This window comes from Euleptes europaea, chromosome 17, assembly GCF_029931775.1.
Source record: "Euleptes europaea isolate rEulEur1 chromosome 17, rEulEur1.hap1, whole genome shotgun sequence".
Classification (NCBI taxonomy): Eukaryota; Metazoa; Chordata; class Lepidosauria; order Squamata; family Sphaerodactylidae; genus Euleptes; species Euleptes europaea.
In genome coordinates, this window is record NC_079328.1 from 22,150,693 (window position 1) to 22,162,952 (window position 12,260).

General features: G+C 46.4%; 1 protein-coding gene across 1 annotated transcript in view; it reads left to right on the forward strand.

The window, feature by feature from the left end:
* The window catches only part of HYDIN (HYDIN axonemal central pair apparatus protein), a 216,389-nt gene that overhangs the window by 117,834 nt on the left and 86,295 nt on the right, over positions 1 to 12,260 (forward strand). Inside the window, exons 34-37 of the mRNA XM_056862322.1 lie at positions 1,174 to 1,413; positions 4,316 to 4,466; positions 7,791 to 7,988; positions 11,014 to 11,184. Of these exons, the coding sequence (XP_056718300.1) occupies positions 1,174 to 1,413; positions 4,316 to 4,466; positions 7,791 to 7,988; positions 11,014 to 11,184 (760 nt within the window). The remainder of the gene's footprint in view (positions 1 to 1,173; positions 1,414 to 4,315; positions 4,467 to 7,790; positions 7,989 to 11,013; positions 11,185 to 12,260) is intronic.

Below are 12,260 nucleotides of genomic sequence, written 5' to 3' on the forward strand. Positions count from 1 at the left end.
GACCACTATAAGACATGGGAGGACCCATCTGAATTGATGAGCACAGGGAACATAAAACTGCTTTAGACTGAGTCTGACAACTGCTCTATCAAGGGGAAGGGCTGTGGATCAGTGGTAGAGCATCTGCTTGGCATTCAGAAGTTCAATCCCCAACATCTCCAGTTAAAGGGACTAGGCAGGTAGGTGATGTGAAAGACCTCTGCCTGAGACCCTGGAGAGCCGCTTCTCTGAGTAGACAATACTGACTTTGATGGACCAAGGGTCTGATTCAGTATAAGGCATCTTTACCCTACAGCCACTCTCCAGGATATCAGGCTGCGGTCACCTTGATCTTTTTCCATGGGGATGCCAGGGATTTAACCTGGGACCTTCTGCATGTAGATGATCTACCACTGAAACAAGTCCCTTCTCATAGGACCACATAGTGAATACTGCTGATTTGATTGAAAGGGAGAGAGAGCCCGGGCCACAAGGGTGCTGTCAAGGAGGGATCCCAGAGTCCTTCCATGCTCAGAAGGTGGAAAGAGGCTTAGCCAGTGTAAGGGGAAATGTGGTCCAAGAAGGACTTGATTCAGGGAAACCTGGGCTGGCTGGCAGGAGGCAGCCAATGCATGAAAGACCAGTGTATGAACAACAGCATTGGTGAGGGGCCATGGCTCAGTGGTAGAGCATCTGCTTGGCATACAGAAGGTCCCAGGTTCAATTCCTGGCATCTTCAGTTAAAGGGACTAGGCAGATAGGTGATGTGAAAGACCTCTGCCTGAGACCCTGGAGAGTTGCTGCCAGTCTGAGTAGACAATACTGACTTTGATGGACCCAGGGTCTGATTCAGTATAAGGCAGCTTCATGTGGTAACATCTAAATATAACCTCCATATTGGAATGGTATATGTCTCTTGATAATAGGAAAAGGGATAAATATATCAGGAGGTGGCGTCACCTTAATGCCTGACGTCTGAGCTTTTCAGGAGCTTCTGTATCACTACTGGGGGAACCAAATCCTGAACTAGGCAGCTCTTGGCCTGCAGTTCTTACAGCGTGGGGCATATGGGCACTGCTTCGCACTGCTGGGCCAATCAGGCTTGTGGCAATGGCAAGCTTTCCCTTGTGTGTGTTTGTTTGTGTGTGTGTATATACACAAGAAAGTAATCTCTCCATTGTTTTGTCATCTTAGAAGTTCTACAGCAACCACTTGATTGTGAGCATTACTCAGAGCACTCATCAACTGCTGCTCCACGTCTCAGGACACGGTCTGGAGCCGCGCCTGGAGTTCACCCCTGCTATCGTGGAACTCGGACCCCTCCTGCCTTATGCCCTTGGGGATGAGGCCGAAGTGGTAGTGAGGAACCCCTGCAGCTTCCCCATTGAGCTCTATTCCTTGGAACTGGACCAGCAGTATTTGCTGGAAGAACGGGTGAGAAAAAATGTTCCCAGCTACCAGCTCTCTCATTTACAGTTGTGATGTGTGTGTGTTAAGTGCCGTCAAGTCGCTTCTGACTCATGGTGACCCTATGAATGAAAGTCCTCCAAAATGTCCTATCTTTGACAGCCTTGCTCAGATCTTGCAAATTGAAAGCTGTGGCTTCCTTTATTGAGTCAATCCATCTTTTGTTGGGTCTTCCTCTCACATTCCATGTTCCTATTATATGCGTCAAACAGCTTTGGACTGTCCTTTTGCATCTATTCATGTCAACCACTGAACGTCCTTTCAACTTTAGTCCAATTGCATCATTAAGAACAGCGCTACTCGTACTTGTCCTCTGCTCTACCCCAGTAGCAGATTGAGTGCCATCCGACCTGGGACCCCCATCTTCCAGCACTATATCTTTTTTCATTTTGGATTGTCTCATCATAGGGTTTTCAAAATAAAGGTTGGTCAGAAGTGGTTTACCAGTGCCTTCTTCTGCGCAGTACTAACCAGGGTTAGCTGTAGTGGCACTGCCGTTGTCTACGAAAGAACCTCCACCAGTATCACCTTCCACTACTGCTGCTGCCCAGTAGCAAACCTTCAGGGATTCCTCTGCCCCCATCCCCATTGGAACTGCCTGTTCTCTTCTGCGGATGTGGCCATTGATCCCTTAAGGGGGTGGATGCATCTTCGTCTGGTGTCTCAGCTGTGCCCATTCCGCCTTGAGTGACTCTGCTAGGAGTTTAGTCTCTTGATAGAGTCTAGACCCCTTATGGTATTGCTCTCAGCTTCCCTGACACACAAACCCCCTCACCACGTTAAGGTGTGCATCCAGAAGGGGGCTACAGTTGTGATAGATTATCCAATTCTGTTGTGAGGCTGTCCAGTACTATTATAACGAGACAACCCTATGAGGTAAATTAGACTGAGAGGGTTTGAACCACTGGTCCAAGTCACCTGTATATACACACTAACACCTTTGCTTTCCTGGCTGAAAATAAAAGCATACCTTTGATCAGACCGATGCAGAAATTGGGACGCTGCAAATTTCACTACAAACATTCTTGACATTAGAACTTAACCATGTTCAATGTGAGCTGATCACCCAGCCTGTTCTGTTTGTGCTGAGCAGCCTCAGATGCCTGCTGATCAGTTTTGCATTGGCATTGGCACTGCTGATTCAAACCAATCGGCGGCCATTAGCATCTAAGATCAACTTAGATGAACACTGAAGGGTAGGATTTTAGTAAAACTCAGCGTTTGTTTGTGACTGATTTATTTGATTTTATTTGAACTGATCTAATTGTCTATTTAAACCATTGCCTGCTGAGTAAAGAGGTTATGCAGGGGGGCGGGGGGAATAGAACTCAATCAGGCTGTGTGTGAACATGCATGGGCAAAAAGCCAATTGCTTTGTATGGCATAGTTAGAAAAGGAATACAGTGAAGTTACCTGTATGTGACTAGAGAACAGGATGTGAGTTGAACTGTCAGGTGTTTGGGCATCCCAGTGCAGGACACTATATAATATGGACTGAAATGGACCTTTGGAATCCAGAGACTTTCATTTTTCAAGAGAGAGCACATCTCTAATCCTCTGTTACCAAAGGATAACAGAACCCCTGAAAGCAGTTTGTACTAGACCCATAGGAAGTAAAATGGGTCTATATGGAGCATTCAGTAATAAGTACAGCTTACTGTTGTTTTGTATATCCCAGTCCTGACTGTCTCCTTCAAGGAAATCTCTAACCCTTTTTGTTGTGGAGATATAAGGGAAAAGGTGAATCTCCTCAGTGAAAAGTGCTAGAGGCTTACTTTTTTTAAAAAAAGAGAGAAAGTTGGGAATTCATAGAAATTAGTACATTCTTGCAACAGGTCTTTATAACACTATAGTGATTGAGCAGTTACCAATTTTTTAAAAGCCCTCTGGTGGTATGATAGGGAAAATGTTGGTTGTAGGGGGCTGAGGGAAGGAAGGTGGCACTGATGTTGGCAAGACTGTGGGTAACATACACCTTCCCATCCAGACCACCTGAAAGTACATTTGGACTGCGTTCTTCCCAAAACATTGGAGAAATGTAAGCAGGATAAAGTATTGAGGATGGGGATAGGACAATTGGAGCATGATTAGACCACAACACTGTGTGGATGCTTTTAAAAAGTTGCAGTTTGGTAGCCAAAGTGAAGAAAAACTTCTGTATGGAAGCAGTTAGTGTCACCAGCCAGGAGTGATGAGAAAGTCTGATATTAAGGTCTAATCTAGCCCCATACTCCAGTATCTATGTTTGTACCCAGAATGCTTCACATGAACCAAAGAATATATCCATGAGTGTTCTAAGATATTCTAGTCTGTAACAATCCTTATTAGGATATCCTTGTTGGAACAATTATGAAAACATTTCTGGGAAATGTACTTGGCAGTACTGGCCAGAGCTAAAGGCCTGCTAGAGGGTCAGCTTGACATCTAGTTCTAAACACTCTTAATCATGACTTTGGGAAGAGTTAAAAATTCCATGCTGTTGGAATTTGTTTATCCATTGCAATAAAAGCTGAGCCCCCTGCCATGGACTAGAGGAGGAGGGAACTGATATTAGATCCACTTGGGATCCGTTCCGCTTCTTCCTACTTATAGGTGTATGTGTGCTTTATATGTTAACTGTGATGTCTTTCCTGGATATGCATTGTTTCTTTATTAAAGCTGTTGTTCCTAGAAGTCAGAGATCTCTGATTCCCTTCTTAAAATCATGTTCAGTTTGGAGAATCCCACAACAGGAGCAGATGCAAATGTGTCTAATTTGTAAACGGTGTGCTTCAGGCTTGGACAGTCAGACTATTTTAGCTGCGAATTCCAATGTCCATCTTTATAAGCTCCTCTTGACTGATGGGTCCTTTAACATCTCGCTTTTCAGATTTTGCGCATGTTGAAGGGCTACGATAGCCATAAAACCCTCCTGTTGCCTCCTCGCTTGCCTGGGGAGAAGCTGCCTCCTGAAGTGCTGGAATTTTACGAGGAGCAGAAGAAGCTTCAAAGTGACCAGGAGTCCGTTCCTCATGATCACGGTGAGAATGAAGGGGCAGCTTCTGGGGACTGCCCCTGCATGGCTGAGCTATGGCTGCTTCTTAAGGCCGCGCGGGCACATTTGTCGGTGAAGGACAAGGTGGCTGTGGTTGCATTTTCACACATTTATTAGATTTTTCCTACCCCATTTTCCCAACCAAAATCCGTTCCCAAAGTGGCTGGCAGAAATCAGAAACAAATATCATTAAGACATCTGCTGGGAAATAGTAACCAAGCCAGGCATGTGCCGAATGTTTTGCATTTGGAGCTCATCGTTTGTTTTAAAACTAGAATTTTCCGAGGGCCTAATTTGTATTGGAACAGCTGCGTGCAGGGGGTGGGAGTTAAGGCCCTCAGCACTGTTTTCCTGACCTGACACAGGACCTGATCAGGGGACTAGAGCAGGGGTCGGCAAACCCATTAGTCGAGCCAAATATCAACAGTACAACGATTGAGATTTCTTCTGAGAGCCAAATTTCTTAAACTTAAACTATATAGGTAGGTACACTGTTTATTAACTTAATAAACTTTAATTAAAGTTTTAAGTCTTAATTAAACTATAGGTACACTGAATAAAACTTGATATCATACTTAATAGTGATCTTATTTATTGATAAAAATTAAATTGTAAGTCCCTGCCATTTCCCCCTCCCCGTCCAGAGTCCTCGTCTGGAGGCCTGGTCTACCGCCATAAAAGCCTATTGGTAGACCTGGCCTCCGGCTGAGTCCCATTGGGAGGCCAGGTCTACCCATTGGCTTTCTTGGCAGTAGACCTGGCCTCCGGAGGCCCATAGAAGCCAATTGGTAGACCTGGCCTCTGAAGGGGGACTTTTTCCCCTCCTCGGAGGCCAGGTCTACAGCCAAGAAAGCCAGTGGGTAGACATGGCCTCCCAATGGGACTCAGCCAGAGGCCAGGTCTACCAAAGGAAGCCCGCCCCGCCCAACAGCTGATAGGCGGGCGGGGGGGCAGGAACCGCCAAGCCACCCGCCCAGCAATCGTGTGGCTGGAGGGGAGGGGAGGGGAGGCTTTACCCTCCCAACCATTGAGGGCAAGGGAAAGAAGGACCTGGCCATTCTCCATGGCAGGGGGGGGGGAGAGACAGCGCAGCCTCTCGCCTGCTCTCTCGTGCTCGCTCTCTCTCTCTCAGGCACGCCGGCTCCGCAGCCCGGCTGCCGGCGCGAGCTGGCGCGAGAGCAGGGACTCCGAACCAAGTTCAGAGAGCCGCACTCAACGGGCCAAAGAGCCGCATACGGCTCGGGAGCCGCAGTTAGCAGATCCCTGGACTAGAGCAACCATCCTATGAGGAGCAGTTAAAACGCTTAGGGCTGTTTAGCTTGGAAAGGCAGCGGCTGAGGGGAGACATGATAGAGGTCTATAAAAATATGCATGGTATGGAGAGAGTGGACAGGGAGGAGGTTTTCTCCCTCATAATACTAGAATGTGGGGTCGTCTTCTGAAGCTGGAGGATCAGAGATGCAAAACAGATTAAAAGGAAGTATTTCTTCACACAATGAGTAGTTAAATTGTGGAACTCCCTGCCCCAGGATGTGGTGATGGCTGCCAACTTGGAAGGCTTGAAGAGGGGAGTGGACATGTTCATGGAGGAGAGGGCTGTTTATGGCTACTAGTCAAAATGGATACTCGTTATGATGCATACCTATTCTCTCCAGGATCAGAGGAGCATGCCTATTATATTAGGTGCTGTGGAACACAGGCAGGAATATGCTGCTGCAGTAGTCTTGTTTGTGGGCTTCCTAGAAGCATCTGGTTGGCCACTGTGTGAACAGACTGTTGGACTTGATGGACCTTGGCCTGATCCAGCATGGCCTTTCTTATGTTCTTATGAAGAGCTGCCACCTGGCCAGTAGCCATTGCCCATTTATGCATGGCTGTTTCCTTGCGGTCACCCCACCAACTTCTTCAGGGCTTTGCTTTGATTATGCATGCATTTTCTGACTGTCAGAGGCCACCCCGCTCTCTCTCATGTTTTGCCTGGGTTTCCTGGATGCTGGCGAAACACGAATCCAGAAAATACGGGCGAAATGCGAGGGGAGAGCGAGGTGACCTCTGATGGTCGGAAAATGTATGCATGCCCCAAAGTAGTTGGGGCTATCGTGAGGAAATAGCCATGCACAAATGATCATTGAGTCAAATAATAGCTCCCTGGGGCTGTTTCAGGTCAGAAAAATGGCACTGGGGAAGTGGAGGCTAATCTCGCATGCTGTGGTCCTGATCTGAGTCAGGGCTCTCCGTGCAACTGAAAATGTATTAAATGTATTAAAAATTGCTTGGAGTTCCAGATATGGAGCTCCTGGCACACATCCGTTTTGGCCCTGAGATAGGAATTAGCGAGTAGAATTGGTTGCGCTGTGCCAGCACACCTCAGGAGACCTTTGCATTTCTGGAACAATGCTTGTGGATAATTTAACTTAATTTGATTTGAGCTGTTCTTTTAAATCCAGCTGCGTGCTTCATGCTGTGCCTCCGCTCCTTTTGCCCTGTAATATCAGAAGACTTGCTCTAGTTGGCCCAGGGCAGTAGGAATCATCCTCTCTTCATTGCAGCCTTAGCCTTTTGAAAACAGCCATTGAGCATCTCCTTTTACCTTTGGTTAAGGTGAGCCCGAGCATCGCCTGATATAAAAAGCAGTCATCTTCTCTGGGTCACATCACCTGAAGGCCGGAAGCCCATCTGCCTTGCTTTTGAGCCTATGTCCAAGATCCTAGGAACCCAAAAATGAAAAGCCATGATTGAATTCGAGAAGGGCGCTCTCTCTGTCTGTGCAAAAGGAGTGATCCGGACTTTGCTGCTTTCTACAGCAGTCATTCCCAACCTGTGGATCCTGACCCAAAAGTGGGCTACAACATTTGTGAAAGGGGGTCCCAGGCTTTTGCAGTTTTCTTGACTTGTGCACGCTGTGTTGCTGTTTTTAAGTGGATTGCCATACTAAGTAAATTTGGACTTGTGGATCACCATACCAAAAAGGTTGGGAACCACTGCGCTGGAGTGTGGCTTTTTCTTCCGTTCTTTTAGCAGGGGTGGATTTTAATACTACATTGCCAGCTGCCAAGTTTTTTGCCCAGCCAATCAAGATTAAAAATACTAATTTCCTTATGGGTTATCTAGATAGTTATTTTTCTTTATCTTTAATTTTTGATCTCAGTGTGACATTGTTCAGGGCCAAATTGGCCATAGTATCGTTAAAGTAAGAAGACTTTTTCTTCACTTGGTTGGATAGTGCAGTTAAGAGTGTAAATAGCGCCTTTGGGAGAATTTCGGGATAGCTCTTTGAACCCTTTGTATTGTTGCTCTCCCTCTTGAATAGAAGAAGAGGAAAACACCGATCACAGAATAAAGGCGCTTCCTTCTGGTACGACATCCACTGGTGGTTCCATTCTCCTTTCTGCTACACATTACGAAGGGCCTCGTACTTACAGGGTGGAATCAAAATTTGATCAGGAGGAGGAGGAAGAAGAAGAGGGACCTGACAAAGGGCAAGCCCAAGTGCAAGGACAAGGGCAAGGTGAGTGAGAGCTTTTTTGGGGTGCAGGGAAAGTGAAAAGAACACTTTGCCAATGCTTAGCAAAGTTCTGAAGAAATGAGCTGTGGCTCACGAAAGCTCATACCCTGCCAGAAACTTTGGTTGTTTATGCATGGGAGTTTTGAGATTCGTTGCTCGCTGGACCCACACTTTCCTGTTGGGAATCTATGCACCAGCAGTCTCCAAGCTCAAATCAAGTCCTGCCCCTTTAAATGCTGCTTTGTAATTGGCTTACTTGTAGTGCTTACTGTGAGAGAAACCCCCCCCCCAAACCCAGTTGCCACATAAAAAAGCATTTTAAGAACAACAACAACAAAAATGGAGCAATCTCAAAGGGAGGGGTGGGGAGAAATCCAAGCCTCGGTTTTAAAAAGCTTTTCTTCTGCTCAGAAAGAGCTCCGAGGAAGTAGGAAGTATTTCAGTCCCTGCCTCTGGACATACTGCTTTGTAATAGGCTGTGAACGAAACCAAGCTTGCATTCCCCACACTTTGCCTTATACATGGGGATTTCACTTGGGCTTTGCTCAGGGAAGATGGAAGAGTCGGGTTAACAGAGGAATGGGAAGACCCGGACATTATGAGGGCTGGGCATGAGGTCATCTCTAATGGACGGAAAACTCATGCATAACTCCAAGGAACAACCGATTCAGACCAGGGGCAAACATGAGTGAAAGTACCCATGCATAAATGACCTTAGTTAGTCTTTAAGGTGCTACTGGACTCTTGCTCTTTTATTTTGTTAACAATTAGCAGTAGAAAGGATAACAAAAAAGGGGATGTGATAAACTATGGGCTGCGTTTGAATGTCACCTTGTGGTGAAAAATTGATCAGACACTAGACTGAGAGAACTAGAGTGCAACTTGTGTTGGAACCATGAGCAAATTCATGTTTGCCAAATCTCAAAAAATACCTGCCATAAAACCCCCTTTTTTGGACCAGATTCCAACACATCTCTTCTGTGATTTCCAGCATGAAGTGGTTGCAGAAGAGTGGCCTAGCAGGTGAAAAAGTTTGGAATCAGTACAATAATTATATGAAGAATAAACGAACAATCATTAATATACAATAGACCAAGTATTAGAACATATCTCGACGGTACTAATATGTTTAACCTCCTGCTGTTGAATTTTTATTTTCTTGTTGTTATTATAAGCTAAACTTAAAGAGTTATTAAAAAAAGAATAAAGGAACCGTCATGCCGAGCTTGCTGAGCCTGTGCCCTTGATAGTTTTCCAGCAGGTATGGGTTTGGGTTTGGGGAGCAACAGTGTGGCTGAACTCTCATCAAGAAAAATCCCCAGTTGAAAGGCACAATGGGCATTAGAAGTTGCTGGTTGACAGTGGCAGATGAATTAAGGCTAGGGTTTCCAGGTCCCTCTTCGCTACAGGTGGGAAGTTTTGGGGGCAGAGGAGCTGCCACCTGTGCTGTCTTTAAGTAACTTGCCCATTTAGGCCTAACCTGCACATGTCTATCTGCCTTAGACACTGGGTTGTCCTCTGAATAGGGTTGCCAGTTCCAGGATGGGAAGTACCTGGAGATTTGTGCGGTGGAGCCTGCAGAGGGCAGAGTTTGGGGAGGTGAGAGACTTCAGTGGAGTATAATGCCATACAGTCCACCCTCCAAAGCAGCCATTTTCTCCAGGGGAACTGAACTCTGTCACCTGGAGATCAGTTGTAATAGTGGGAGATCTCCAGCCACCACCTGGAGGTTGGCAACCCTACCTCTAAAGCAGATTTTTGGATGCTGGGCGTTGCAAAGGATTCTGGGAGCAAGCAGACTTCTGCTCCAGGAGTGCTAGTTTTCTGTGCATTGTCATCTCCAGTCGGAAGATTTTGTTCATTCAGGCTGTGGACACATGGATGGTGATCTGCCCTGTTTGTTCCAGATGAACCACTGTGCTCTTAGAAATCCCAAATGATATTTGACCAGCTCTTATAATATTTCTTTTTGTGCAAGCTGGTCTTTGACCGTAATAAACAAATGATGATGATGATGATTTGACCAGCTTCAACTTTTCAGGTGGTTCCCACTTCTATGCCTTACAAAACACTTTGTGCTTTTCCTGCTCCCCTTCTATAATTTTGGCTTCCTTCTGCAAAGGGACACACAAAAAAGGAGCCACAGTGGCCAAGTACCCGGGAATGAATTCTGTGCAATGACTAGGGCAGTGTATGTCCTCTGATTCCATGATTATATCATGTAATCCTGGAAATTGGTATTCATGTTAGCTATCAATATAGAGGTCAATATAGTTCATGTTAGCTATCAATATAGAGGTCAGCTCCAAGCTATGGAGTCCTTTGGCTCTTCTGGCACCCCCAGGGCTTTGGCTCAAGAGGGGAGTGGGTTGCATGTTGCCCAGCATCCTCTTCCTCTTCCTTGCACTCTTACCCTGCAATCTGTGCATCAGGTGTGGAAAGGAGTCCTCCTTGGTTGAAGTTTGCCCAGCCTTAAATGCCTTTCATCAGATTTCAGCTCCCTTCTCTGCCTCCCATGACACACCCAAGGTTGGCTGGAACAAAAACCGTGAGCCCATCATCATCATCATGGTGACAAAGTCATGGGCTGGCCTTCCCGTTCTCCAAATTTGCTTGCCACTGGATTGCTGCAGGAGCAGGAATTGCTGTTGTGCTTCTCAGGTTTTTGGCTTTGCTGCAGAGCAGGATTCCAGCTCTGCTCCGTGTTCCAGTGCCTTGGCCGCATGTGCAGTTTTGGGAATAAAGAACCCCAAACAAAATGCCCTTAGCTGGCAGCTGTGCATATCCAAGAGGGAATGCATGAGCTCAGCTCCTTCTCTGCTGCCCCATGAGGGAAACTGCCCTCTTGTCCAGATGCAGCACCCTCTGCGGCACCTGCTGGCATGATCCCTATGAAGTAGCACCATTTGTACCCAAGAGCCTTCTCTGGAAACATTCTTAGAGTAGTGGTCGGAATGTCAAGCTGCGGAGCTTGGCGGTGGGGTGGGGGACCCCAGCCCCGGCACTGAAAAGAATGGATTTTTTCCAGTCGTCAGTCAGCAAAGCTTCCTCAAGCAGAAGGAGACTGTGGGAGAACTAGACAACAACCCCGTTTCCCGTGCCATTGCCCGCCACCTTGGCATCGACATCTCTCCAGAAGGGCGGGCTGCCAGGAACCGCAGAGGCATCGCCATTGTGATCCACGGAGCTCCCCTTACAGGTACAGAGATTCCCCCCACCCCCATGTGGCCACAAGGGGAAGAAGCACACAGTTCCAGTCAGCTCCTTTGTTCAAAGAAAGCTAGCTCTGGCCTGGAGCCACAGGCCCTCAGAGCCTTTCCCATGGACTGCCTTCTGTATCCTTCCCGGATTAACTTGGATGTGCCACAAGGTGCTCCAGACCTGGCTGGCTAGCACTGATAGGAACGGTGAGGTTACTTTCTGGCCATTTATGTTTGGTAATTAGCAGCGCGTTCCAGGCTGGATTGCCCCACATTTTTTATTTTATTTTTTAGTTTTTCACTTCCTGAACCGTCATTCAGGAAGTGACTGCGAAGCCGGCGCATACCTGCTTCGCATTTCTTGAGCCCCTTTAACGCGACCTTTTGTGTTTGCTCCACCCCCGCACCAAAGAATCCCCTCAAGGAAGCATGCAAAACAACAGCCGCGCATTAGCTATGCAAACGGAGGTTGGCTAATGGAAGGAACAAAAGAGCAGGCGAGTGGGGGGTGGAATTTCTCCTTTTGCATCGGGATTGTGAATAGGCATTTTAAAGGTCACGTTTTTAAAAAGAGCTTTGAGCGAGCATCAAATTTGACCCTGCATAAATGGTCTCTGAGTAAAGATGCTTCTGTTGACATACCCTAAAGGGTTTTATGGGCCTGCAAGGCTGCAGAGACGGCTTCCCTCCCCTTTTATTCTTACTCTTTATTGTATAGAGCAGGGTTTCTTAAAACTTTTCCACTTGTGACCCCTTTTTGCCCGATAATTTTTTACGCACCCCGAGTATATAGGTATATAAAATTGGTATACAAATCAAACATTTACTGATAATAATTCATAAAGAAACCTTTTACTGTTGCCAAATTTTTGCAAACCCCCCCCCCCACATTCAGTTATGCAACCCTGTATGGGGTCGCGACCCACAGTTTAAGAAGCTTTGGTATAGGGAAGGCATTGCATCTACATCACTAGAAAGCATGAATGCTTTTACTACAATAGTGATAATAACTGTCACATTTTAATCATTATAAGTCCTTTATTTTTTATCTGTCATATTTCTGTAGTCATTCATC